The sequence below is a fragment of the Nicotiana sylvestris genome, chromosome 11 (assembly GCF_000393655.2).
Source record: "Nicotiana sylvestris chromosome 11, ASM39365v2, whole genome shotgun sequence".
In the NCBI taxonomy this organism is placed as follows: Eukaryota; Viridiplantae; Streptophyta; class Magnoliopsida; order Solanales; family Solanaceae; genus Nicotiana; species Nicotiana sylvestris.
The window spans coordinates 66079468-66105857 of NC_091067.1; the positions used below are offsets into that span (position 1 = coordinate 66079468).

At 41.4% G+C, this 26390-nt stretch overlaps 1 protein-coding gene across 1 annotated transcript; it reads right to left on the reverse strand.

The window, feature by feature from the left end:
* Window positions 1-3626: 3626 nt before the first annotated feature.
* Window positions 3627-4570, reverse strand: LOC138881125 (uncharacterized). Its single transcript, XM_070161326.1, has 2 exons — window positions 4256-4570; window positions 3627-3917 (listed from the first exon to the last, which is right to left on the reverse strand). The coding sequence occupies exons 1-2, from the start codon at window positions 4568-4570 to the stop codon at window positions 3627-3629; spliced, it is 606 nt and encodes a 201-aa protein (XP_070017427.1).
* Window positions 4571-26390: the final 21820 nt, after the last annotated feature.

Consider the following 26390-nt stretch of genomic DNA (forward strand, 5'->3'; position numbering starts at 1 on the left):
AATCATTCTGTCAAAGGGCCATCAAACAACATTTTCTGAAATTTCATTAAGCAATTGCATAGCTTCTGCAATAGTTTTGCTCATTATGGATCCTCCTGATGCTGCATCAATAACATTTCTAGTAGAGGGTTTAAGACTATGATAAAAATATATAAGATGTCAAGATCTTGGATACCATGGTATGGGCATTTTTTAACATTGCTTTTAATCATTTCCATGTTTGGTATACAGATTCAGAATCTTTTTGCATAAAATTATTGATTTCTTGCTTCATTTTAAATGTTTTTGCAGGTGAAAAATATTTATTAAGAAATTTTTGGGTCATTTGGTCTCATGTAGTGATTGAACCTCTTGGCAGACTTCGCAACCATATTTTTGCTTCACCTTTTAATGAAAAAGGAAAAAGCTGTAACATGATAGTGTCTGTTATGACTCCATTATACCTGCAAGTTTTAACTAATTCAAGAAAATCAATTAGATGGGTGTGAGGATCTTCACTCGCATCACCAGTAAACTGACATGATTGTTGAATGGTTTGAATCAAGCCTGTGTGAATTTCAAAGTTGTTTGCTGCAATTGGTGGTCTCCTCACACTTGATTCTCCTTCAAAATGATCTGGCCTTGCATAATCTTTGAGTATTCTATCACGTCGTGGAGCCAACTCATCGAGTTGTTCTTCCACTAGATGTGGTGGAAGTTGGTTATTATTAAGCTCTTCATTCTGCATTTCTTCACAAGTTATACTTTGAGGAGATGATGTTTGTCCTTTCCTGCACAATCGAAGAGTTTTTTCAATTTCTGAATCGTAATTCACCAACTCTTTTGTAGAAGAGCGGGTCATAAACTACCTGAATTCCTTAAAAAAGAATTTCTTTTTGAAAGAGAATCAAACTTAGTTCCTAAAATAGTAGTGGTGATACTAAAAAGAAAAAATATATATATTAAAATAGTAGTAGTAATTAATATAACTAGTGATACTAATTAAAAATAGAAAATAAAATATGTTTTTTTAATGAAATGAGCTAGCTGATCCTAGAAATAATAGAATGATACTGTAGAATAAAAAAAAATTAAAAAGATGAAGAAAGAAAAATGATACGAAAACCGGAAGTAGTAATATTGTTAATAAGAGATTCTAGAAAGACATTACTAGTAACAATAATTACAGTAGTAACCAAAAAAATAACAATAATACTACTGCTATTACTACTACTACTACTACTAATAATAATAATAATAATAGTAAGTTCTCAAATTAATAAGAAAATAATTAATCTGAAGTAGATGCTGTCAATCCTCGGCAACGGCGCCAAAAACTTGACGAGAGACTGGCGTGTATAAAATTTAAACTCGTACTCTATCAAATTATAGTATAGAAAGATGTAGAACCCACAAATATTGGTTTATCTATTCTATAGGCATTTCTTGTTTTAATTACTATTTGAGAAAACCGGGAAGAGTTGAATTGTGAATTAACTAACTAAAAATGCATGAATAGAGCAATAGAAAATATTTTATTTTTCACAAATATAATAAAAAGGTATTGGGATCATAACTTTACTTAATATTTCTATTATATAATAGGTAAAATTATCCTTCAATTTCTATTTCTCACAAATGTATAAATGCCTCTCACGATTACATTTATATACCATTACTTAAGTTGAACAATTAATTGCATTCCTCTTGGTTATACAAATTAATCGTCAGAATAGTAATATTAAAACAAGAAAATAACAACAACGACCCAATATAATCCCACAAGTGGGGTCTGGGGAGGGTAATATGTACACATACCTTACCCCTATCCCGAGGGGCAGAGAGGTTGTTTCTAGGAGACCCTCGGCTCAAGAAAGCAACAAGAGACGATATATTAGTACCATCAATAGACTCATAATAAAATAACAACAATATAAGAGATACGAAATACAGAATACGAAATACGAAATACGAAATAGATGGATGGTATAGTAAAAACCAACAGATAAAGCACTACATCAGTAGACGACCAGTAGCATCCTCAGACTAACTCTTAACTGGCTAGTCTCACTCTATTGTGCTGTAGAAATCTTCACAACTTTCCCTTAACCTACAATCTTAATGCTCGACCTCCATAGTTCCCTGTCAAGGGCCATGTCCTCAGTAATCTTAAGTCACACCATGTCCTGTCTGATCACCTCTCCCCAATACTTCTTAGGTCGCCCTCTACCTCTCCTCATGCCCACCACAGCTAGTCACTCACACCTCTTCACCGGTGCATCAGTGCTCCTCCTCTGAATATGCCCGAACCATCTGAGTCTTGCTTCCCGCATCTTGTCCTCCATGGGGGCCACGCCTACCTTCTCTCGAATATCTTCATTCCTAATCTTATCCATCCTTGTATGCCTGCATATCCACCTCAACATCTTCATCTCTGCTACTTTCATCTTCTGGATATGTGAGTTCTTAACCTGCCAACACTCAGTCCCATACAACATGACAGACCTAACCACTGTTGTATAAAACTTACCTTTTAGTAACGGTGGCACTTTCTTGTCATACAGGACTCCCAACGCTAACCTCCACTACATCCACCCCACCCCTATACGGTGTCTGACATCCTCGTCGATCTCCCTGATCCCCTGAATAACCGATCCAAGGTACTTTAAACTACCCCTCTTGAGAATGACTTGAGAGTCAAGCCTCATTTCCACTCCCGCTTCCGTCGGCTCAACCCCAATTTGCACTCGAGGTATTCCGTCTTCGTCCTACTGAACTTGAAACCTTTAGACTTAAGAGCATGTCTCCAAACCTCTAGCCTCCCATTGATGCTGCCTCGTGTCTCGTCAATTAGAATAATGTCATCAGCAAATAGCATGCACCATGGCACCTCCCCTTGAATATGATGAGTTAGTACATTTATCACCAGGGAAAATAGGAATGGGCTGAGCGCAGACCCTTGGTGCAACCCAGTAACAACTGGAAAATGGTCGGAGTCATCTCCTACTGTTCTAACCCGAGTCTTAGCTCTAGCATACATGTATTTAATCACCCTAATGTAGGCAACCAGGACCCCTTTATTCTCTAATCAGCTCCATAAGATCTCCCTAGGAACCCTGTCGTACGCTTTCTCCAGATCAATAAATACCATGTGGAGATCCTTCTTCCTATTCCTGTATTGTTCTACCATCCTCCTAATAAGGTGGATAGCTTTTGTGGTAGATCGCTCTGGCTTGAACCCTAACTGGTTATTTGAAATAGACACCGTCCTTCGTACTCTCATTTCTACCACTCTCTCCCAAACTTTCATGGTATGACTCCGTAATTTGATACCCCTATAGTTGTTACAGCTCTGGACATCACCTTTGTTCTTATACAATGAAACCATTATACTCCACCTCCACTCTTTAGGCATCCTATTAGTCTTGAATATCACATTAAACAATCCAGTAAGTCATTCCAAGCTTGCTCTACCCACACACCTCCAAAGTTTAATCGGAATTTTGTCTGGCTCGGTAGCTCTGCTACTTCTCATCTTACGCATTGCCTCCATGAACTCATCAATATTTATGTCCCTATAGTTAGTTAATTCATGGGGACTGTCGGCTTTCCTCAATTCCCCTAGTACAATATCCTAATCCCTTTCTTCACTTAGAAGAGTAGGTCTGCCAAATCCTCTTAATCTGGTCATCTCCCATCAAAACTTTGCTGTCATCATCTTTAATGCACCTCACTTGATCCAGATCCCCAGCTATCCTCTCTCTCACCTTAGTGAGTTGGAATAACTTCTTCTCCCCGCCTTTGTTCCTTAGTTCCTCATACAGATAAGCAAAAGTTGTCGTCTTAGCCTCCGTTACTGCCATCTTTGCCTCCTTCCTAGATACCTTATACCTCTCACTGTTCGTTTTCTTCTCCTCCTCGCCAGTGCTCCCTACTAACTGCAGGTAAGCCGCCTTCTTTGCTTCCACTTTACCTTGGACAACTGCATTCCACCACTAGTCTCCTTTGTGGCCAGCGTTGTGGCCCGTATATATCCCTAACAGCTCTCTCGTCGTTTTCCTTATATAGTCCACCGTCGTCGACCACATAGTGTTTGCGTCCCCACTACTTCTCCAAGCTCCCATTACCAATAATCATCCTTCCAACTCCTGAGCTTTATCATGAGTTAAGGTGCCCCACCTAATCCTCAGGCGTCCTCGTACTAACCTCTTCTTCCTCCTTATCATAATACAAATGTCCATCACCAAAAGCCTATGTTGCGTTGCGAGGGTCTCACCTGGGATAACCTTGCAGTCCTCGCACAACCTTCTGTCGAATCTCCTGAGGAGGAGATAGTCAATCTGAGTCTACGCCACTGAACTTTGGTAAGTACCAAATGCTCCTCCCGCTTCGTAAAACTTGTGTTTGCAATCATTAGATCGAATGCCTTGGCAAAGTCCAATAGCGAAATGCCCTCTCCGTTCCGCTCCCCGAAACCAAAGCCACCATGCACCTCAGTGTACCAACCTGCAGATGACCCAATATTACCATTGAAATCTCCTCCTATGAATAACCTCTCGGAAGGCGGAATACTAAAAACGATCTCATCCATCCAACCCCCCCCCCCCCAAGCGCCTTTTAATCTAATAGTAAAGGTAACCGAAAGGGACTTACTAAAAAGAGCAAGTTTTAGTTTAAGCATATATTTCTGGCTCTTTAATATTACTATTAGAGAGCCAGAAATATATGCTTAAACTAAAACATGTTGTTTTTAGTAAGTCCCTTTCGGTTACCCTACTTGTTATAACTAATTACTACAATATTCTCCTCTTTCGATTACAAATAAGTGTAGAATCAATTTTAACATATAAGAGTTAGATGTCACTAAATAAAAGTTAACATTTATCAATACCAAAATTAACTATTTACTCTTCTGCCTCTTTCGATTACAGAATTAGTAAGAGTTAACGTTTAGTATGAAATAGATAGATGTTAAAAAATTAGATAACACCTAACTATAAAGCAGATAAAATTTAAATGAACAACTTCAGCTCAAACGTGTGAAATTGAGGGATAATATCTACTATTATATACAAATATTAAGATCCATCAGTCTCCCAGCACAAGAAAAGTTATGACAACGGAAATATTCTTGCCCTTTAAATAAGAAAATAGAAAGAAATATTCAAGAGAATAATTTCCCTTATTTAATTAAAAACAGCTGTTAGTGTAATTTCCAATATTATAATTTATTCGGAACTAGAAATGAAACCAGTATAGTGGCTAAAAGAAGAAAGAAAATATTCACAAACTTTGTCAGCTTTTTCATTTAAGTTGGCCCAAGTTGCCAACTAACAAATGCCAAATTGATTTCAAGGCAACTTGGATCTACTTGGCAAATTAAACTTTGTGTCTTGAAATTGGTTTTGCTGACAAAGTTTTCTTTCAAAAGTAGCACATGTCCAGTTGCTACTAGTGATTTTATTCCTTTCCAGCATTGGTTGTCCCTTTTCTTTCTCCATTTTGTTTGTCTTGGGTTTTTTTATGTGCACGACTACTTTCATCATTTGTAAAGTTGCATAAACTACTTTACTTTTAATTTTTCAGCATTATAGTTTTTCTTTGTAAACTTGGAAAGTGAACTTTTTCTTCTCATTGTTCCTTTTTCTTATTAGTTTAATTATTTCCTGCAAAGAAAGAGAAAATATTAGTACTAAAAATTAGATTTCAGCTCAACTTACACATGATATTTTTCTCTTAACACTCCTTGAAGCCTAACTTCTTATCGTCGGAGGTCTCGGGGGGACGGGTACAACCCCGGGATCTGTACCGAGGCCGATGGCCTGCAGGGGCTTACTCTGGATAGGCGAATCATTGCTATTTCCCACATATATGTGGGGTGGATTTTGCTTCTTTAGAAGATCTCATTATTTTGGACAGCTATCCCTCCGCCCTAGCATCAGGTCCTTCATTTCTTCAGGCGCAAAAAATGTTGGTGCACGTCCCTGCTTTAGTCTGTCAATTCTACCATAGCCATGGAAGCTACTTCTGGGCTGGCCCGACAGGGAGGGGAGAGTTCCACTCCCAGCGTTCAGGATCCGCGGGAGTTCACTCTAAAGACTGTGTCTTTGATAAGAGAGGAACATATGGAGATGGTGATGAGATACCGCGAATGGGGTGAGGGGATAGCACTGCATGTGCTTTCCCCGGACAAGAGTATTACAGACTCTATTGATGGATTCTTGAATGTATACCTACATCCTTTAACATTAGGCTCCCTTGATAGGGTCGTGCTTGATTTCTACTTAAAGTATCGGGTTATTTTGGCACATATACATCCGTCATTCTGGCGAGTGGTGCTAATGATGAGGTTCTTTGCGGAGAAGGCTGGGCTCCTCTAGAGAGGGGAAGGAGTCGTCGGCCTCCGAACTGAGGGACGATGGCGATAAATGGGATTTGCACCTGTAGTGCGGTGGAGCTTTTAATGGAGCTAAACGGGCCCGTGTCTTCGAGGAGAGGATATCGCCCGAGCCTGTTGTTCCCGAAGTGTTTGGTTCTTGAACGGTGGTTCCTCCAAGTGAATATGCTTTGCCCGAGGTTGGTTCTTCCAGGGCCGAAGAGGCTGGACCAACAGGAATGTGCTCGACCTTCGAGGAAGTCTGCCGGCTTCACTTCATGGTGACTTTCGACACAGTCCTCCTGCACTTCGCGTCTTCTTTTCTTTATCGAGTTTTTCTTTCGCAAGTCTTTGATGGGCTTAGGTCTGAGCTGCTCCATGATGGGGCTAGGCTTCAGAAAGGTCTGGATGAGGGTGATTCCCTTAGGCTCCTCAGCGAGGAGAAGAAGGTTGAGTTAATGCACTGGCGATATGAGGTCTACCAAAGCTCGAATTATTAGAGCTATTTGATGGAGTAGGTAACCTTTTACAGTATGCATTTTGCTCTTTTGACCCTTAAGGTTAATCCTTTTGCCTATCTTAGCTGTAGAAAAAGATGGAGGCTTTGGAGTACCTTAGGGGCGAAGCCTATATAGTCAAGAATGCATGTGGTGAATTGAGGGCTCAGGTGCAGGCTCAAGCTTTGGAGGAGAGGGGCACCTTGGCCAAGGTTCCCGCCTTCGAGGCCCAACTCTGCTTGGCTCGTAACAATGCCTTAGTTTAAGCGGATATGATTGCGAAGATCAAGTCCGATCTCTCGAAGGTCAGGGCTGAGATAATCGATGCTCGGGCTAAAGTAGCATTGAGTCGGACCAAGGCGAATAAGAAGATGGTGATTTATTTGATAGACGCTGCTGATGGCCAAGGCGAGTTGTAGTGGGCCCTCGTTCGTGAGAGGAGGATTGAGGAGTATGTTCGTTGCAGATCCCGAAGAGAGGTACTTGAAGAGATCGACGCCAGGGGTTTCGTTCTCTCGAAGGAGTTAGCACGTGTGAGGGCGGATGAGCGTGATGCTCGGTCACTTCTTGTCGACGTCACGGAGAGCGAAGCTAGAGCTTGTAGACCATAACCTTCTGGAGCGGAGCATAGATTTTGCCATTTTTCCATTTTGTATTTGACATTCGCAGAGCACATTTGTAGATAGAGAGCGCACCTTTTGCGTATGAAGATAAAAGAAAACTTGAAGCGTTATCTCTTTTGTATCTCTTTCTACATTGCTTTTGACCATACAGGCTGGTTTCGGTGTTTGGCGGGAGCCCTGTGGATCCGGAGCTCATTAGATAGGTCCGAAGGCTCTTTTATGCTTGGTCAAGTGCGATTTTTTTATGCGAGTAGGCATCAAAGCTCCCGTGCTTTGCCCAACTGTTCTGGGTTTAGTCTCTGAGTCAGGCTCTGACTGAGCTTACCTGACCTTCAATCTCTTGTGCATGCACGGGCGGATGATGATAGTTCTTATTCCTTACCCTTGGGCATTTTTATTTTAACCATTTTGTGCTCAGTCTCCGAGTCGCGTTGCGACTCGAGCTTAATTGACCCTCAAGTTTTTTGTGCCCTGCATGGGCGGATGAAAATGGCTTTGATATGCCTCGGGTCGAAGTGACCTTTTAAGTGTGTGGCACTGAGGCTCATTTGGCTGGCAACAATGGCACTTACACTGTGCCCTTAGGCATATTGTAGTTAACTATTTTGGATCCGGTCTCCGCATCGGGTTATGACTCGAGCTTATTTTAATCATCAAGTTTTCAATTTTCAAGATGGCGACAGTGGCTCTTACGCTGTTTGGTCGTTGCGACCTTTTAGTGTGTGACCCGGAGGCTTTTTGGCTAGCGACAATGGCTCTTACGCTTTTTCCTGTGGGAATATTATAGGCTTTGTTTTCCTCTCGTTAAGGTCTTTTTGAAATAATTTTGCCTGATCCGTCGTTGGTTCGGGAGGAATCTCGATTTTAAGTCGTTAGCGGCGATGTTCGAGCACCTAGAAAGGTTTTTAGATCATATGCTGGGTAGCTCGAAGCCTTGTGATTTGGAGTTGACATGGTCAAAGCTCGTTTGCCTGTTGAGGGAAGCTTGTTTTAACTGGTTCTTTTCGAAGTAGATTCGAAGTAATGGCCTTCAATTTTGTTAGTAGTGGTCGGGTGTCCCCGAGTCACGTTAATTTGGCTGGTGCAGCCATTTTGATCATAGTCATATGAGTTTGGCCAGAGCCATTTTTGATCCCGAGTGATAGTTTAGGCATCTACACCGAGGTTATGCCCTTTCGGGATTCTTACAAATGCGACGTATAGCCTAAACTTTGGGATTGAGTATTACCTATAGTAAGGCCTTACAAAATTTTCGTGCCCATTGAGGTCTTACAGTTTGTCATGCCTGTTGAGGTCTTACAGTTTTGTCATGCCTGTTGAGGTCTTACAGTTTTGTCATACATGTTGAGGTCTTACAGTTTTGTCATGCATGTTGAGGTCTTACAGTTTTTGTTGCTATGTAAAATAGATCTGGTTATACCGAGTCTATCCGCTCGGGGTCTTATGGCCTTGGGTTTTCCAGTGTACGGCGATTGATGATAGTCTCCGAGTTATCGAGTTTGCTTAGGCTCGAAGGCCATTATTCGTGAGCTCGGATTTGCCTTGTTAGGCCTTATGGTCCCGAAGTTCCGACCCTAGGGTCGTATCGGTGCCAAATTGTTGACTCTAAGTCTCCGAGTATTTCGGGACACCTTTAGTGGAGGGACCCCTGCCATGAGCATGGTGAAATTTCCTTTTTTGGAGTACAAGATGCTGAAAGATATTATTTTATTGCTTGGCGTGAATACATGTCGTTTTGTTGTTATGAGCTTGGACCGTGCGGGCGCGGCCCCTTGGACCATTCAATCCGGTACATGATTCCCTATTGAAACTCAGTCTGCCATTCCCCGGCCCTACCAAGCGGACGTCACCTTCAAGTGGGGGTGCCTCTCATTGTTTGATTGCAAAAGAAGGCATGTGATTTTGTCGGATCCTCCTTTGGGGGTACGTTGCTACGCTAAGAAACTTGTTGGTGACCCTCTTCAGGGCGGAAGCCCGGCTGAAGGGAAAGAGTGTGACGGGATCCGTCAAGGCCTTGGGACCTTCGGGTAGATTTAGCACTTTCGAATGCCCTGGTCAGGTATCTACATCCTTTTAGTGAAAAATAACAAAGGAGGGAGGTAGTTTTTCTTTACCGCAGGATTTGCAGGCGATGTTCCGAGGTTTGATATGTTCCCTTTGGTTCTTTCGAGAGCGGAGATATTGGTGTTGGCGATGTGTTATGTGGTACGGACTTTCCCCTTGCTGCGTGTCGTTCCCCGCAGATGGTTTCAATCCCGTCCTTTGTTGGAGGTTTCATCCTTTGGCGAAAAGGGAAAGGTACCATTTTCATGCGGCATCTCCGCGGCTGTCTGAATAAGGTGTCCGCGCCTTATTCCACCTTTGATAATATGGAACCCGGCGTACCGGTTTTGGGCCAGTCATGTTGTACTGAAAGAATGGTCTTTCTCCTTGTCGTAGTGATCGCCGTTTAGAATTTTCCAAGGATTTGAGAGGTGGTTGTTGTTTTGACCTGGCGGTCCGAACCGCCTTATCATCCTCGGCCCGACAGCGTTGATCGAGTTACCTGAACTCATTAGCACATGTTTTATTTAAAATGGATTGAGTGAGGAATAAGGTTACCAGTGCGTCAGTGTGGGGCCGAGACAAGGTCTCGGTGTCTTTTTGCTGAATGTGATGGCATCCTTGGTAATCTGGACCCACTTTTCCCTGGTGACGAGCATTTTTACTCTCCCTTTTGCGAGTCCTTCGAGGGTATCGCCGCTCCTCCACTATCGTGGCAACACGTCGCGACTTATTTGCTTCACTCTTCCTAGCCACCTTCCTCACTTGTAACTGAACTCAAGCCTGATCGCTCAACAGTTCTCGGTGATGATTCTTATTGAGTTGCACGACTGTTTTCCTCCTGAGCTGGTGGCCATTTTTGGCTCTATGGTCATGCGCAGTATACAGCTGACACACCAAGCTATGATTCCCCTAAGAGGGATTCTGCTGAATTGGTCTGAGCCATTTGACGTCCCTGGTTTCGCTTACGGTGAACACGATGTTTGGTATAGTGATGTTGAAATTGTACTCTGATGGGCGAGGCACCCTTGCAGTCCATGCGTCCCCATTGAATCTGGCTTTGTTAATGATTCCTTAAGGACATTGTCCTCGGGCCATTCTTCGATCGTTACGAGGTAGATAGCATCTCGGGGCGTTCCTTCTATCTGCGGCGCACGGGCGGTACCTCCCTCTGTTTGGCATTGGTTTCTTTGCCAAGAGCCTGCTAGGGTATACTAAGCCCGATAAGGTTCCCGGATGGTCATCCACGACCTTGATTAGTGACTGATGCCGAGTACGGGCATTCGACCAGATCTCGGCTAGGTACCTGATCAAGTTTTGTTTGAACTGCCCTAAAATCGTCGGGCTTTGTTTGTTTAGGCTTTGAGTGAAGGCCTGTATTACCCAGTCATCCGAGACCGGGGGTAATCCCGTTCGTTCCATTAGGGAATGTGGTGCGAATTCCCGTAGCATTTCATTCTCCCTTTGCTCGGCCGTGGATGTGTCGGGCTTTCTCGTCGTTGCTTTGATGGCACTGGTGTGTACCTTTATAGAGGAATCAACCAATATGGTAAGCGAGTTTATGGGGTCGGACGCTAGGTTATGATTCCACATCATGGTTCCGTTCGAGAGTGTTTCCCCAAACCTCTTCAATAAGACGGGCTCGATCTCATCATCTTTTGGGTTGTTACCTTTTTTTGCGCACGTATCGGCAGTGATTTGTTCATTGGTATCTGAGGTCCTATTGTAATTAGGGAGTTCTGGTGTTTTGAACTTCTTTGGAATAGGTTCCGGGGCCACTTCCTGGGGGAACGACCATTGCACAAACTTCCACAAACCCACACCCTTCAATACCAGGGGCGCGCCCCGGATTTGGTCGATTCACAAGTTGTAAGTTTCAACCTTCTTATTGTTAGCTGCTATTATTTTCTCGCCCGACTCGATCCTTCCGGTGAGGTCCTCCTGTATTTTCACGATGGCGGGATCGGCTAATGATCTGTTGCTGCTTGACCTCTCCGGAACCCGTCCGACTGGGGGGAGTAGTTTCTGGCGCTACTATGCTGAGAGTCTTCGGGTGGCTTTGCAATTGAGCGATAGCCAACTGTTGTGCCTGCAACATTTCAAAAATATTGTGAAGACTGACATCTTGTGCTTATCGAACCGGGGTCTTTTGGGCTTCATGTTTGTCACTATGTTGTATGCTTCCATCGGTGTGCGAGGTTTCATCGACCTATTGTACGTCATGCAAACCCACGTCCGCTGGAATCGGTCCAGGTGCACTATCGGGGTTCTGTGGTGGTGCGCCCATGGTTAGAACAACCACACCATTTTTGCCGTGATTTTCAAGGAAGTCGTTTTCATCCCTATTTACCGAGCCAGACATTTTGACCTGAAATCAAGAGATCTTAGACAAGAAATAGTGTGAAAGATAACTTGCATTTTTGTAATGAAACCAGCAAGAAAATAATCACTATTATTTTTAGCCCCACGGTGGGCGCCAAACTGTTTACCGTGAAAATGGTAACAATAATTAAATTTGTAAATGGGATTCTAAAAATACGTGATCTATTTTTATGCTAGTTGTTAGAGCAGTTTATGCTAAGAGTATGAAGTTTAACGAAGAGATACAAGATAAAACGGGGCAGTAATCAAACCTAGGGGCTTGCCGTCTGTGCCTCGGACTGGTCGATAAAGAAGCCTCAGGGTCAATATCCTGCTCGAGCTCGAGCTATCGGGGGTAGTCAGGAATGGGATAATAGTGAAGGTATGATCAAACAAGGCTCTTTATGGCCAATACCAAGCAATAAATGAAGAACATATATGAAAGTGATAAATGCTAAAGTGGCCTCGAGCGAACAAGTAAGAGAGAAGAGAGAGAGAGAGAGAGAGAGATTATTGATCTTATGGAGAATAGTTGGAGCAACATCAGCCCTTTACAAAGTAGTGTAGGTTCCCCTTATATAGGAGGGGAATCCGGTTATAGTACAACATACATTAATTGTAAAAGCATGAAGATGGGACAGCTTGATATGGCGCCTCGGCACAGGCTTTGGGTAGGCCGGATCTATCAGACTTAGTTGTGTGCCTTGGGAACTTCCCCTTTTGCTCTAACCTCGACCTTTGTCTTCTTTGATTCGGGCCTCGGCAAGCCCCGATGGAGGGGACTCGGTCGCAACTCCACGTCCTCGGGGTCTCGAGGTATTCTTCTAAAGTGGCATGATAGCTAGAAATTAAGTCCTCTAATTTCACCGCATACATAACTCTACTGGGAGTGTGATCTAAAGTACCCCTCCACTCAACACATGGTACACATGGCATAGCCAGCGTCACAGTTTTGGCATGATAATCAAGAATAGTAGGTGACAACCAGTCCATGCCTAAGATAATATCAAAATGTACCATGATGAGCAACAATAAATCAGCTATGGTCTCAAAACCACTAAGAGCAACCAAACACGACCGATAAACGCGGTCCACAACAACAGAATCTCCCACATGAGTAGAAACATAAACAGGGGAACTCAAAGAATCCCGAGGTACACCCAAATGCGGAGCAAAATAAGAAGACACATAACAGTAAGTGGAGCCTAGATCGAATAGAACCGATGCATCTCTGTGACAAACTAGTATAATACCTGTAATGATAGAATCGGAGGCAACCACCTCGGTATGGGCATGAAGGGAATAGTATCTGTCTTGGCCTCCCCCTATAGGGTGACCTCTACCTCCTCGACCTCCACCTCTAGCTGGCTAAGTAGGTGGGGTAGCAACTGGAGCTTTAACCATAGCCTGAGAACTCTGCGGGGCACGCTGTGGCTGAGAAGTCTACGGAGGTGCACCCCTCCTAAGTCTGGGGCAATCCCTAACCATATGGAATGTATTAAAACACTCAAAACAAAATCTGGTAGAACGTGGCGGTTGTGACTGGCTCTTGCTAGGTCTGCTGGACTAACTACTGAAAGCACCACACGTAGTAGGCGCACTAGATACTGGAGGTGCATAATAATGCTCTTGGGTCCTAGGAGGAGCTGGAATATCACTGGCTATTGGAAGAGCTGAATGAATAGGGCGACTCATATAACCCCTACAATGACGACCTACAGCTGGGGTACGGGCACCAAAATAATGGCCCGACTCTCGAGACGTCTTGGACTCCCTCTCCTCTCTCTCCCTAGAATGCATACCCTCAATCCTCCTAGAAATGCTCACCACCTGCTGATAAGAAATATCCATCTCCAACTCACAAGCCATGCTAAACCTGATGCTGGGAATAAGCCCCTCAATAAACTGGCAAACCCTCTTACGAATAGTAGAAACCAAGGCTAGTGCATGTCTTGCCAAGCTAGTGTAACGGACAGTATACTCTGAGACAATCATAGTACCCTGGCACAAATGCTCAAACTCTGTGCGCCATGCATCCCTGAGGCTCTAAGGAACAAACTCTCTTAGGAACATATCTGAAAACTAGGTCCAAGTCAGTGAAGAAGCCTCGTCCGGACTGTCTAACTCATAGGTATGCCACCACTCATAGATAGCTCCTCGAAGCTGGAAGGCAGTGAAAGAAACGACACTCGATCCTGATATACCCATAGTGAGTAGGATACAGTGACACTCCTCCAGAAATCCAAAGGCATCATTTGATGCTAACCCACTGAACACAGGAGGATCATACTTCTTGAACCTCTCAAGTCTCCGCTTCTCATCCTCTGAAACTGCTGCCCTGACCTCGAGCTCAACTGGGACAGCAGGCGGTACAGGAATAATCTCTGGGACCTAATCAACATGCACTCGCTGCTCAGGAGTGCAGACAACGGGAGTCTGTGCTCCTCCCCGGGCCTGAGACGTGGTTGCATCAAGGGGAAGAAACCCTGCCTGAGCCAAAGTGGTATACATGCTCATGAACTACGCAAGAGTCTCTTGGAGAGCTAGAGTAGTAGTGGCAGTAGGCGTATCAGGTGCCTGGACTCCGGCTGGAACTGCTAGTGGTACCTCCATGGCAGCTCGCATGGGTGCTTTGGCTGCACCACGTGCACGTCCTCGATCTCCACCCCGGCCCTAGCCTTTGATGGCTGCAGCAGGGGGCGTGGGTGCCTGATCATCTCGGGTAGTGCGTGTCCTAACCATCTGTGAGAGAACAGAAGATAGAAGTTTAGAATTGTGATGTCAAAATCCCGCACGACAAGGAAATCAAATGAAGTAGAATTTTTCTAACATTTACATAGCCTCTCGTAGGTAAGTAGGGACGTCTCCTTACTGATCAGCGATACTCTAATAAACCGTCTTGTGATTCATGACTCTTATGAACCTAGAACTCTGATACCAACTTTTCACAGCCCGGTTCGCCCTCCGTGAACCATCGTGATGACACCTAGTCTCTACAACTATGTAAGCCTAAAATGCGGAATATAAACCAATTTGCGGAATAAAATAATAAAAAACGAAAATAGTGAAGTAAAACAAAGTTTAAAAGTGTCGCTCGGAATACACAATATCAACTCTCAAAAACTAATACATTTTCCCAAAACCCGGAATCTCAAGAAACCACAAGCCTTTGAATATCTATCAGTGTCTAACTCCAGAATATCTAACAAAGAAAAGAAATACAGAAGGGCTAATAATTAAAAGAGAGAATAGAAAGGGACTCCTCGGTTTGCGGACATGGTAGATATACCTCGAAGAATCTGGAGCAGTCGCCTCGTCTCATAGGTGATATGACTGAGTCAAAGTATCTGGATCTGCACATGAAAAAAACATGCGCAGAAAGGGCATGAGTACACCACGATGGTACTCAGTAAGTGCCAAGCCTAACCTCGGTCGGATAGTGACGAGGACGGTCAGGGCCCTACAGAGGTTAAATAAAATATAAGGTTCAATAGTGTAGAAATAAATAGTATAAATAAATACAATAGTAATAGCAACGCATGATATAAAAGACAACAACAACTACTATAGAGTCAAAGTAAACACATAAAGGGGTCGTTTGGTAGGGCGTATAAGAATAATGCTAAATAAGGTGCATTACTAATGCAGGGATTAGTAATGCATGGGTTAGTAATGCAAGCATTAGTTATATAGAGATTATTTCTTATGCATTATTTGGTGTGGTGTATTAAAAATTAAAATGCATTGCATAATTTTTATGAAATTTAATTGTTTACAAAAATGCCCTCCATATTCTTTAACTTAAGGGACTTTAAGGATAATTTGGTCTTTAACCATGCTAATGCATGCATTAATAGCCTTTGTATAGCTAATGCCATGGTTTTCTATGCCTTAGCAATACATAGGATACTACCAAATAGAGTGTATAACTAATGCTTATATTAGTTATACATAGGTTGAAAAAGTATACCAAACAAAGCATTACTAATACACAAAGCTAATGCATGTGTTATTTTCTCTAACACACTCTACCAAACGACCTCAAAGAGATACAACTCAACACAAAGATAACAACCGGGGATCTCCCAAGGTACCGTGCTGCAGTCCCAAATATAAATATCCAGTGGATCTCCCAGGATACCGTCCCATAGTCCAACTCATAATGCGAGGGGATCTCCCGGAATACTGATCTGTAGTCCCAAATGTATACTCAGTACATGGGGAATCTACCGGGTGCAGTCCCATAGTTCCAATGTAAATATGTGATGTGCCGGAGAATTTTGGCACATTTAATACAAATTGCTTATTGGGGTTTCAAGGCTTTATTACTCCTCTCTTTTGGAAGCTTTTGAAGGAAGAATCTTGCACTTTGTAAGCTTTATAGCATCAAATATTCTCATCCTTTTGTATTTTAGTATGTGTAGCTAACTTTAAATACTAAGGTTATGGACCCTAAATGGGTGTTATGTTAATGGGTGTTTAACATTGAATATATGTATAATGGTTGGTTGATATACATTTATTTCTCATTCTTCATTTATTGTTGGTGGTTGCAAACATTAATAAGTGCCATTAAATTCTTCTTTACTAGGAAAAGTGAGTTAGGATTTGGTAGAAGTAAATATCAAAGACTTAAGGCTTTAAACCTTGTTAATAGAATCGCTTAGGAATAAGCGGGTTCTTTTTGGCATATATTGATTGTTCTTAATTGCAACTCTTTTATATTTGGAAAAATCATAAAGAGGAAATAATACCCAACTACTAAAAAATATTGGGCAGTCATTTGAATCATTTGCATATCTAAAGAACCTTTCATTAGAAATATATCATATTAACACCGATAGAATTACACTTCATTAAAGGGGACACAACCTTGATTTCCTTAATCAAATTATTTACATTCTCAACATTACAATTAGTTATCTCTTTAAACCAAAATCATATCATAAACTTGTTACAATTAATCGAATAGAATTACGACTTAAGTCAAGTAACACACTACTTGAGTAACCTTTTCAAGCCTATTCCCTATTGGATTCGACCCCAACCTTGTGTATAAAGAAAGGATGAAGTTCGTTCACGACAAAAAGATCTTGAAAAGGGAGTTCAAGTCGGGTGACTGGGTTTTGTTCTTTAACTCAAGGCTCAAAGTACTTCCGAGCAAGCTCAAATCGAAATGGTCCGGTCTATTCAAGGTGGTCAATGTCTCTCCTTTTGGAGTTGTGGAACTAGAATCGAAGTATGGGCTCCAAACCTTCAAAGTGAATGGCAAGCAAGTCGAGCACTACTTGGGGACAGATGGAGAAAAACATTTGGTGGAGCAATTGCCTCTCAAACATTTCATGGGAGGCAACCCATGTGTGGTAACACCCTTTTTGTCCTTTAAATTTTTAATTTCTATTAGATAGATTTATTTGAGCAATTTAAAGTATGTGTTAGAGTGCAGAGGATTGAAAAGATCATAACAGTGGGTAAGATTTCATGAGAAAGGGAAGAAAAATCACCTTAGGAAGTTTGCTACACATATGCGGTCGCATTTTCACTATGCGGACCGCATTGTAGTCGCAAACCCAGACAGTGTGTTTGGAAAAAATTGGTGATAAGAATGCGATAAGGAGATGCACTTTGCGGACCACATTTTCACTATGTGATCGCATAGTGCACTGCATTTTTGGCCCTCCAGCAACTCACATTGAATCCACCGCATAACACTTATGCTATCGCATAGTGTGTTATGCGGTTACTTACCCATCGCAAATCTCTCAGGTAAGTCCCTTGCATCTTTTTAGCTTTCACACAATTTCAAAACAAAATGAAATTTTTTTTATCAGAAAGAAAAAAACAAAGAAAAGAGAAAGGAGAAGGCAAAATGACTAGGTAATCAAACATAAGGAAACATCTGTGAAATCATATCCCAAGTGTGCTCATTAATCTATTACTGGTACGTTGTTCTTATCCCAATTTCATCATTGCAAGCTTTAATTTCAATTTTGTTTTTGTTTCTCCTATTTCTATTTCATGTTTTCTTTTTCTTTCATTTTAGTTGGGTACCTGTTCGTAATATGATGGGGTTCTTGGTTAGGTAGTATGTTTGGGGTAATGGGTAGATAAAACTAGGTCCGCCATTGTTGAGGGTTGAATTCTAAGTTTGAGAACGATGGGCTTTGCAGATCACATAATCAAATTGCAGTCCGTATTTTTGCCGCAAAAGCGAACCCTAGATGGATCAAGAAGATGACAAAATGTGGCGACTTTGCGATTGCATAATTGATATGCGGACCGCAAAGTCACCGCATATTGAGATAGTTTACCCGGTTTTATAACATGTTGTTTGCGGTGGATTTTGCGATCGTATTTTGTGTTTCTGTTTTCTGAGAAATCAAGTTTGTGATGGTTATGCGAAACACATAATGGTTATACGATCGCATAACCCATCACATACTTAGATCATTTGAATAGTCTGAGAGTTTGCGACAAGTCTGTGGTCCGCATAGTGGTTATACGACCGCATAACCTATTGCATACTTAAATTTTTCTTTAGTTTTTCTGTTTTCTATTCATTGTTGCCTACCATGTTTTTCACATTTCATTTTTGTGCAGATATGGGTCCCAGGAAACATACAGCCTCTGCATAGAAAAGGGCCTCTACTAGTCGTCAAACTAAACAAGCAAAACATACACGGTCGGACCCTACTGTTACACTTAACTCCCAGTCTGACAAGGAGGATACCTTGCCTTTAATTGACCTACAAGCTGAGGCAAGAAGGAAAAGAGGAGATGACTTCCAACTCAAGTTTGGGGTCGAAGGGTCTAGGGAGCTATATAGAGAAGGGTTGACAAAACGCAAAATCCTGACCGTGCTATATAGAGAAGGGTTAACAAAACACAAAATCATGGCAAAAAAGAAACTAAGTTTGAATGGGCTAAAAGAGCAGTACCCCCACATCTGGGAGAACATAAAAGCAAGAAAATGGGAGTGTTTCACTGAGCTACTTGATGACTATAATGAAACCCTTGTCCGTGAGTTTTATTCCTCATATGAAGCATCCAGGACTGCTCACCACAAGTGCAATAGGGTTTTTTATGACACTGTATTAGTTTTGGGGAAGAGCGTTTTCTGCAGCAGTGAGACCATCAATGAGTTTTACTTCCCTGACTGGAGCCTGGGCACAGTTGAGTATGTCCCAAATGGGCAAACCGGGATAATAAGCGTAGCTGGATAGCTTCTGTGATAGCCAAGGGGACCCCTACTTGGATCAACCCATTGCACAAAATATTCAAGGAGGATCTCACACGAGAGGGCCGATTTTGGCTTAGGTTTGTCACCTCTCGATTGATACCGGCCAGAAACAAGACTGACATAAGCATCGAGAAAGCTCTTCTCACTGCATGCATTATGGCGGGAATCAAGATTGATGTGGGTGATTTTATCTTCCGAGAGATAGGGATCCGGGAAAAACAGACAACCACGTCACTTTTATTCCCCTGTTTGGTCGCAACCCTCTATAAGGCTGTGAAAGTCCCTACCATGCCACACAATGACAAGACAGGGAAGGCGCTGAAGGATATTGATATCATACGCATTAATGATGCAGCAGATGTTGCTCCCCCAGAGGTTCAGACTCAGGTTCCTACCGATGTAGAGCCCGCAGATTCCTACACTCATGTGTCTCTTCAGGCTACCGTTGCATCCATTTCCACTTCACAGCCTACCTCTCAGTCCACCATTGCTCAGCCTTCGACTACACTACCAGCTGTCTCAAGGCTAGGTCTCTTAGCTCAACATGCCAATGCTAAGGTAGACTAGCTTCTGAAGAATCTCCCTACCCTCATCAAGCAAGCCTTGACTCCTATCCAGTCCTCAGTGATGGCTCTCCAGTAGCAACAAACATCTTATGGGGATCGCTTGACACAGATTGAGGTGTGGGTTGAGAAGATAGAGCGGGGTGAGGTTAGTGACTTACCAAAGCTCCAGGAGGAAGTTGCCACTATGAAGACTGAACTCCACAAGATGCAATTTCTAGAGTTTGATCTATCATCTTTCCTACCCAAGGAAAGTGAGCAGGGAGTAGACACAGCAGTTCCTGGCCTGGATCTTGACTTCTCCACACTGATGACAAACATTGCACCTCAGACTGCCGGGGCTTCCCAACCTCCAGCCCCCCTGCACGTATTGATATTCTTTCTGATAAGGATTCCACACACTCTACAAAGTCTGAAGGTGGGGAGGCAGACGAGGGAGAGACTGAGGAGGATTCATGGTTTGAGGAGGATGATGGCCCTCAGGAGAAGTGTAAGCAGATTGCTGCCTCTACAGCTGATGATGAGGAACAAGCAACAATTCAGGTGGCGACAGCACATTCGCTAGCAGACATGGTCGCCCTAGCAGATCCTTCGACCACTCAGCCATCAGCAGGCGAGGCTAGCAGCTCAAAGACCCCAACTCCAGTATTGGGTCAGTGGAGGTCACTCCTCAGGTCGAGATCTCATCGGTCATAGCTTCAGCATCAGAGCGTGACCCCACCATCATTCAGCCGGCTTTCGACTCACACAACGCTTAGTGTGCCTCAGGGAGCCCTTACACTCTGATTTTATATTCTTATGCATTAGAGACAATGCATGCTTTTTAGTTGGGGGTGGGATAACCTTGTATATATTTTTGTGAATCCAACTGTTGTACATGTTTGATGCTTTTGTGCTATATAGGCAAACTTCTGTATTTATTTGTGTTTTGTGATTCTGTATATATTGGTATTTTGTAGTTTTAGTACATAAGTTATCTTTGTATATAAAAAAACAAAAACAAGTAGATAGTTGTATGTTCATCTTTAATAATTAGCAAGGAATTCCCCTTGATTTTTCTTCGTCAGGTTCATTTCCAAGGGTGTAATAGTAGAACTAAGGAAGTAGAATGAAACATTTTGACTGGTTTGGTGTAATTGTCTAGTTTCAAGCATGTGTGCATGTATATAGCCTATACCCTTCCATTAAGAAAAGAAAAAAAAAAGAGATCAACTTTGTGAACTTGAGGCTCGCTCTTTGACTCCATGTCTACCTAGAGTTATACTTGCAAATATGATGAAAGCTTTGAGTTGCCAAGTGTTAACTCGAGGGCTAAAAACTATGTGAGCCAAACAGTTCGTGTACCATGTGTGTGAGTCTTTGTGGAAATAATTCTTGTGGTTACTTCTTCCATCTAGAACTTGCCCGATTATTTTTTTGATGCTTATAATAATTATATTTAGTTGGATAAATGACCTTAGGCCGTCTTTGTGATTTTGGAAAACCAGATAGCCTTTCAAGCCACCCATTGTATAGATAGTATCACTAGTCACCCCACTTGAGCCTTTAACCTTTACTTTGGCTACCTCATTACAAACTTTTCCCTTTTTGTAAAATAATTCCCTCTTCTGAACCCGTACCTCCTTGAACATTGAGAATGAGGCTAAAAGCCTAAGTTGGGCGTGTGGTGTCAAGACAGAAATTGGCAAGATTGTGCAGTGAGTGTAGGAAAGTGTACCTCAAGGTGTGAAACTACTCAACCTCCAACAACAAATTTTGCAAAAGAAAAAAAAAGAAAAAAAGAGAGTTGTAAGTATATATGCATATGGAGTCTTGAAGAGAATTAAAGAGGCAGTTAAGGTGGCTCAAATGTTGGAAAAGTAGAAGCTAATGAGGGCTATGTGGTTTGAAAAGAAGCAAAGAGCAACAAGAAAGAAAAATGTGAGTAGTGTTCAAGGAGGGTGTAGTCACTTGTACCCAAATGCTGTCCGACCTTTCCCTAAACCTACATTACAAGCTTAAAAAGTCCTTGTGGAACCTCCAACCGAGCATTCTTAGAATAAAGCGATGAATTAAAATAAGGGCAAGCCTATGGTATGGTATGTTGTAACACTTGAAACTCTTTTTGAGATTGAGTGTATTTGTGAATTCGTCCCTTTTTGTTGTCATTATAAATATTGTAAGTTTGGGACTTTCTTTCTAGTGAGGACACATGAATTGTGAGGTTTGACAGAAGTTGAGTTTTTGAATCAAATGCAAGTGCACTCAGCTGAGGGTAATATTTTGTCAAATTGGTTGATGCTCAAAGTTTCACAAGTTGATTAGTTTCTTTGTAAATATTGAAGGGTAAACAATTGAAAATGCATGCTTGTAGTACTGACAACGAACACCGTCCACAGTCACTATTGTTACATATCTTTTAGATGGAGTCTAGAATAGGATAGTGTTGTTTTAGTTGCTTCAGGACAAACAAGAGTTTAAGTTGGGGGTGTTGATGTGCCAGAGAATTTCGGCATATTTAATACAAATTGCTTAGATTTTAGCTTGTTTTAAATACAATTATCTTTTATACTTATGTAATTTTAGTGTTTTTGCAGTGTATGAGGTTTAAGGACTTAAGAGCATGGAAATGAAATCAAAAAGCCACAAAAAGACAAGAAAAGAGCAAAATGCATCGCAAATGTGGAAATGCGGACCGCAAATCTAACATACGGGTCGCATAATGCTCAAGGGAATCGCAAACCTCAATAGTTTGTTGGCCAAAGACCAGTGCAAGAAATGTGATCCAGTCTGCGATTGCATAACAGGTTTGCGGGCCGCATAATGGACCGCAAACTCGTTATGAATGTTGCTGAAGGTGGAAAATGCGATGCAAAACGCGATCGCATATCTTCTATGTGGACCGCAGAAGGTGAATGCGATGAAGGTTTGGAAATTAGGGTTTTGAAAATGTGATGGCCATGGCGAAAATGCGGACCGCATGTCTGTTATGCGACAGATACGTTGTCATATAACTGACTGGAAAGGGTATTTTTGTCCAATTTTTGTCTCGAGTTTTGACCCACTATAAAGAGATTTATTAGGGTTTTGTGGGGGCATCTTGTCTGATTTTGGAGCAACATTCCAAAGCTTTCTTACTCCTCTCTTTTGGAAGCTTTTGAAGGGAGAATCTTGCACTTTGTAAGCTTTATGGCATTAAATATTCTCATCCTTTTGTATTTTAGTATGTGTAGTTAACTTTATATACTAAGGTTGCGGACCCTAAATGGGTGTTATGTTAATGAGTGTTTAACATTGAATATATGTATAATGGTTGGTTGATATATATTTATTTCTTATTCTTCATTTATTGTTGGTGGTTGCAAACATTACAAGTGCCATAAAATTCTTTCTTTACTTGGAAAAGTTAGTTAGGATTTTGTAGAATTAAATATCAAAGACTCAAGTCTTTAAACCTTGTTTAATAGAATCGCTTGGGAATAAGTTGGTTCTATTTGGCATATACTGATTGTTCTTAATTGCAACTTTTATATTTGAAAAAATCATAAAGAGGAAATAATACCCAACTACTGAAAAATATTGGGTAGTGTCACACCTCCTTTTTGCGCGCCCGGCCCCGAAGGGTTAAATGCGCGGGTGGAGTTTTTCCAATTTAAGTGACAATATTCGAAATGGGATTATTTATTTAATTCAGAGTCGCCACTTGGGAAAGGTTTGGCTTTTGGTGTCCCAAGTCACCGGTTTATCTTGAATCCCAAATCGAGGAAATTTTCGACTTTTCCAAATGAAGTCTGCAAACCAGAAATTCTAAGTAAGGAATTCTGTTGACCCGAGGGAAGGTGTTAGGCACCCTCGAATCCCGTGGTTCTAGCACGGTCGCTTAAATTGTTATAATGGCTAAATATCTGATTTAAATACATGTTATGACTTACGTGCTTTTATTAAGTTTAAACCGCTTTTATTATTATCATTTATTTTTATAGAATTGCAACGTCGTGAAAATGCATCTCGAACCACGTCACAATCAATGCACCCGTAGTTGTTAACACATTTCGACTCCGTTGAGATTTGAATTTGGGTCACATAAATGCGCACCCGAATTTAAGAATGTAATTTAATTAAGTCGCGCCTAAAAAGTCTAACGCGTTATTATCTTTGGGGAAGGCAGTGGAATTCACTAAACAGTCCATCCCAAATTCTAAGTATTTATTATGACCAATTATTGAGGGCCCCGCAATTTGCCTTTTTATTCGGCGAGGCTCGTCTCATTATTTTAGAAGGGTACCCTACAATGACTACGTCTTTACTACATTTATCTTTAAAGAAAAGGATGATGCCGAATTTTGCTTGTTTGAACAAATACAGACTGAATCTTTATTATGTTTGCCGAACCTAAATTTGTTTGATTACCTGATTGATTGTTCATGAGGTGAGGGTTACCTCATGCTTTGTCTTCATCGAGTGAATATGCTTATTAATTTGCTAAGTGAGATTGCAAACAAACTAACAACATATATTGAGTTATGTTTAACGACCTCCAAGTTCTATTTTAACACTCTAACCTATTTGAAATTGATAAACGAAATCGGCTGTTTATTAGGAAAATTACTACAAATTGAACTCAAAATGACTATTAGTTTCTCTCAACAATCATCACATTATTTCGAAACAAAGAATCTATACCGAAACCCGATATCGAACCTGTATTGGAACAAATAATCTGACAGGAGAACTGGCATTCATAGCCAGACTCTTAATGTGGCTGCATGAGAGTTTGTTTGGGATACATTTATCCCAGACCTAGTACCACAGATTTGTCAATTCAGTGGTCTAGGCAAAAATACATACAAGTGCTTGCCATGACTCTATGTTATACAGTCATAACTAAGCCAAACAGAGCGTTATACTGAACTGAATGTATACTAAATCAAACATGTTGTCTATGTCATACTGTCATTACTATTGAACAATGCTATCTAACAGTCCATCTCAAACAGAATGTATGCTAGTTTATACAAAGTATTTGCAGTTTGCACTAAAAATACAATCCCAACTAACATTCGACCTATTTTTAACACCAATGTTATAACATGAACAGCTGTTCGTTTCTTTATTTCTGCTTCAACTTTAAACTTTCAACAATACAAGGTTTCAGAGGTTGTGTACCTGGAAATATTTGACAATTGAAGAAAAGGGCAGTCGGCAGAGTACAATGACAACAAAATGCAGCAGCAATCACAGCACTATCAGTAGCAGCAGGGCAGAATAGCAGCAGCAAACAAAGCAACACAGCAGAACAGGCTCAAGCACAGAAATGCAACTATGGCCGATAGAAAAGAAGTAGCCAAATGACAGCAACACCCAGTGGAGTAGAATCACAACTCCAGGCAGACCAAACCAGTAGTAAACCAATGAAAACACTCGACTGATAGACACAACTGGAACTCCAAAGAATCAGAATTGATTTATCAAGTTGAACAACTGAAAAGCCCAAATAACAATAGGAAGAAACAGTTTCTAATTGTTGATTGTATACTTGCTATCTCTTAGCCTCCCTCTATCTGTGTTTTCCTAAAATCAATCCTATCCTTTTCAATCCTCTCAGTCTAGGTATCCCTTTCTGTCTGTATCTCTTTGTATGTATTTCAAGCTCTCTCTTTCAAAACTCCTCACCGTGTGTGTATCTTTCTTTTTCAGCTCTTAAGGTCCAGTCTCTATATCCTTTTTTCTGTATATCTATCTCCCCCTTTTATATCTCTCAATGTGCCCCCTTTATAAGCCTAAAAACTACTCCTTTTAACAGCCTCTTTTTAATATCACAGTACCCCTCCCATGTGCCTTTCCATTTTCAGTTCCACTTTATCTAATTAAGTATTAAACCCATCAATATTCCTTGGCAGACTTATCTTTCCTATTTTATTAACTAAAAGAAAGTATGGGCAGTAGAATATATCTGACAGCATATGCTGTCAAATTATTTAAAACTTAACAAAGACCTTTATGTAGGCCACAGGTTGTGCACAAAGCACATGAGGTGCACCAATGCACATGCTGTGCAAGAGTGCACATGCCCTCCGATGCAGATTTAAACCAAACATCCCTTTTACATTACTGATCCAAATCAATAGCTATAAGTAAACAAAACTGGTTCTTAATTGATTCAGGCAAATGTTCAACAGAAGCAAATCGATTTACTTTGCTCAGACAGTTGAAACTAATTGACGACACATGTCGACTCGACTATATTAGCATTAACATACACAATCGTAGCCAAAAATCAGACATTCAAAAGTATAGGACACATGACTCGACTTATACTGATTAAACAGAATTATACTTCGAGGAATCAGTTAGTCAGTACAAATTTGGAATACAACCAGTACACATGCCTTATCAGAATAGGAGGGGGGATTCAGACAAACACAGAGGTTCAAGTAAAGTGGACAAACAAAAGTCGATAAAATTAAAACAAATATGAACAGACTCTTAAAACAAATCACACGGACTAAAACAAATAAAGGAAAGAAAGCAGACTCACCTTAAAACTTGAAAAGTTAAAAGTTTGAACTCGGATTTGGACAGACCTTTCTTAAGGCTGAATGGACTTTAATCGAAGTGTTTCTCAGATGAGAAACACTTCGATTAAGGTCCATTAGACCTTAATCTCTTAGGCTGGGACGGACATGGGCTAGTGATGAAGAACTACAAAGTTCCAAAACTCAGATCCGG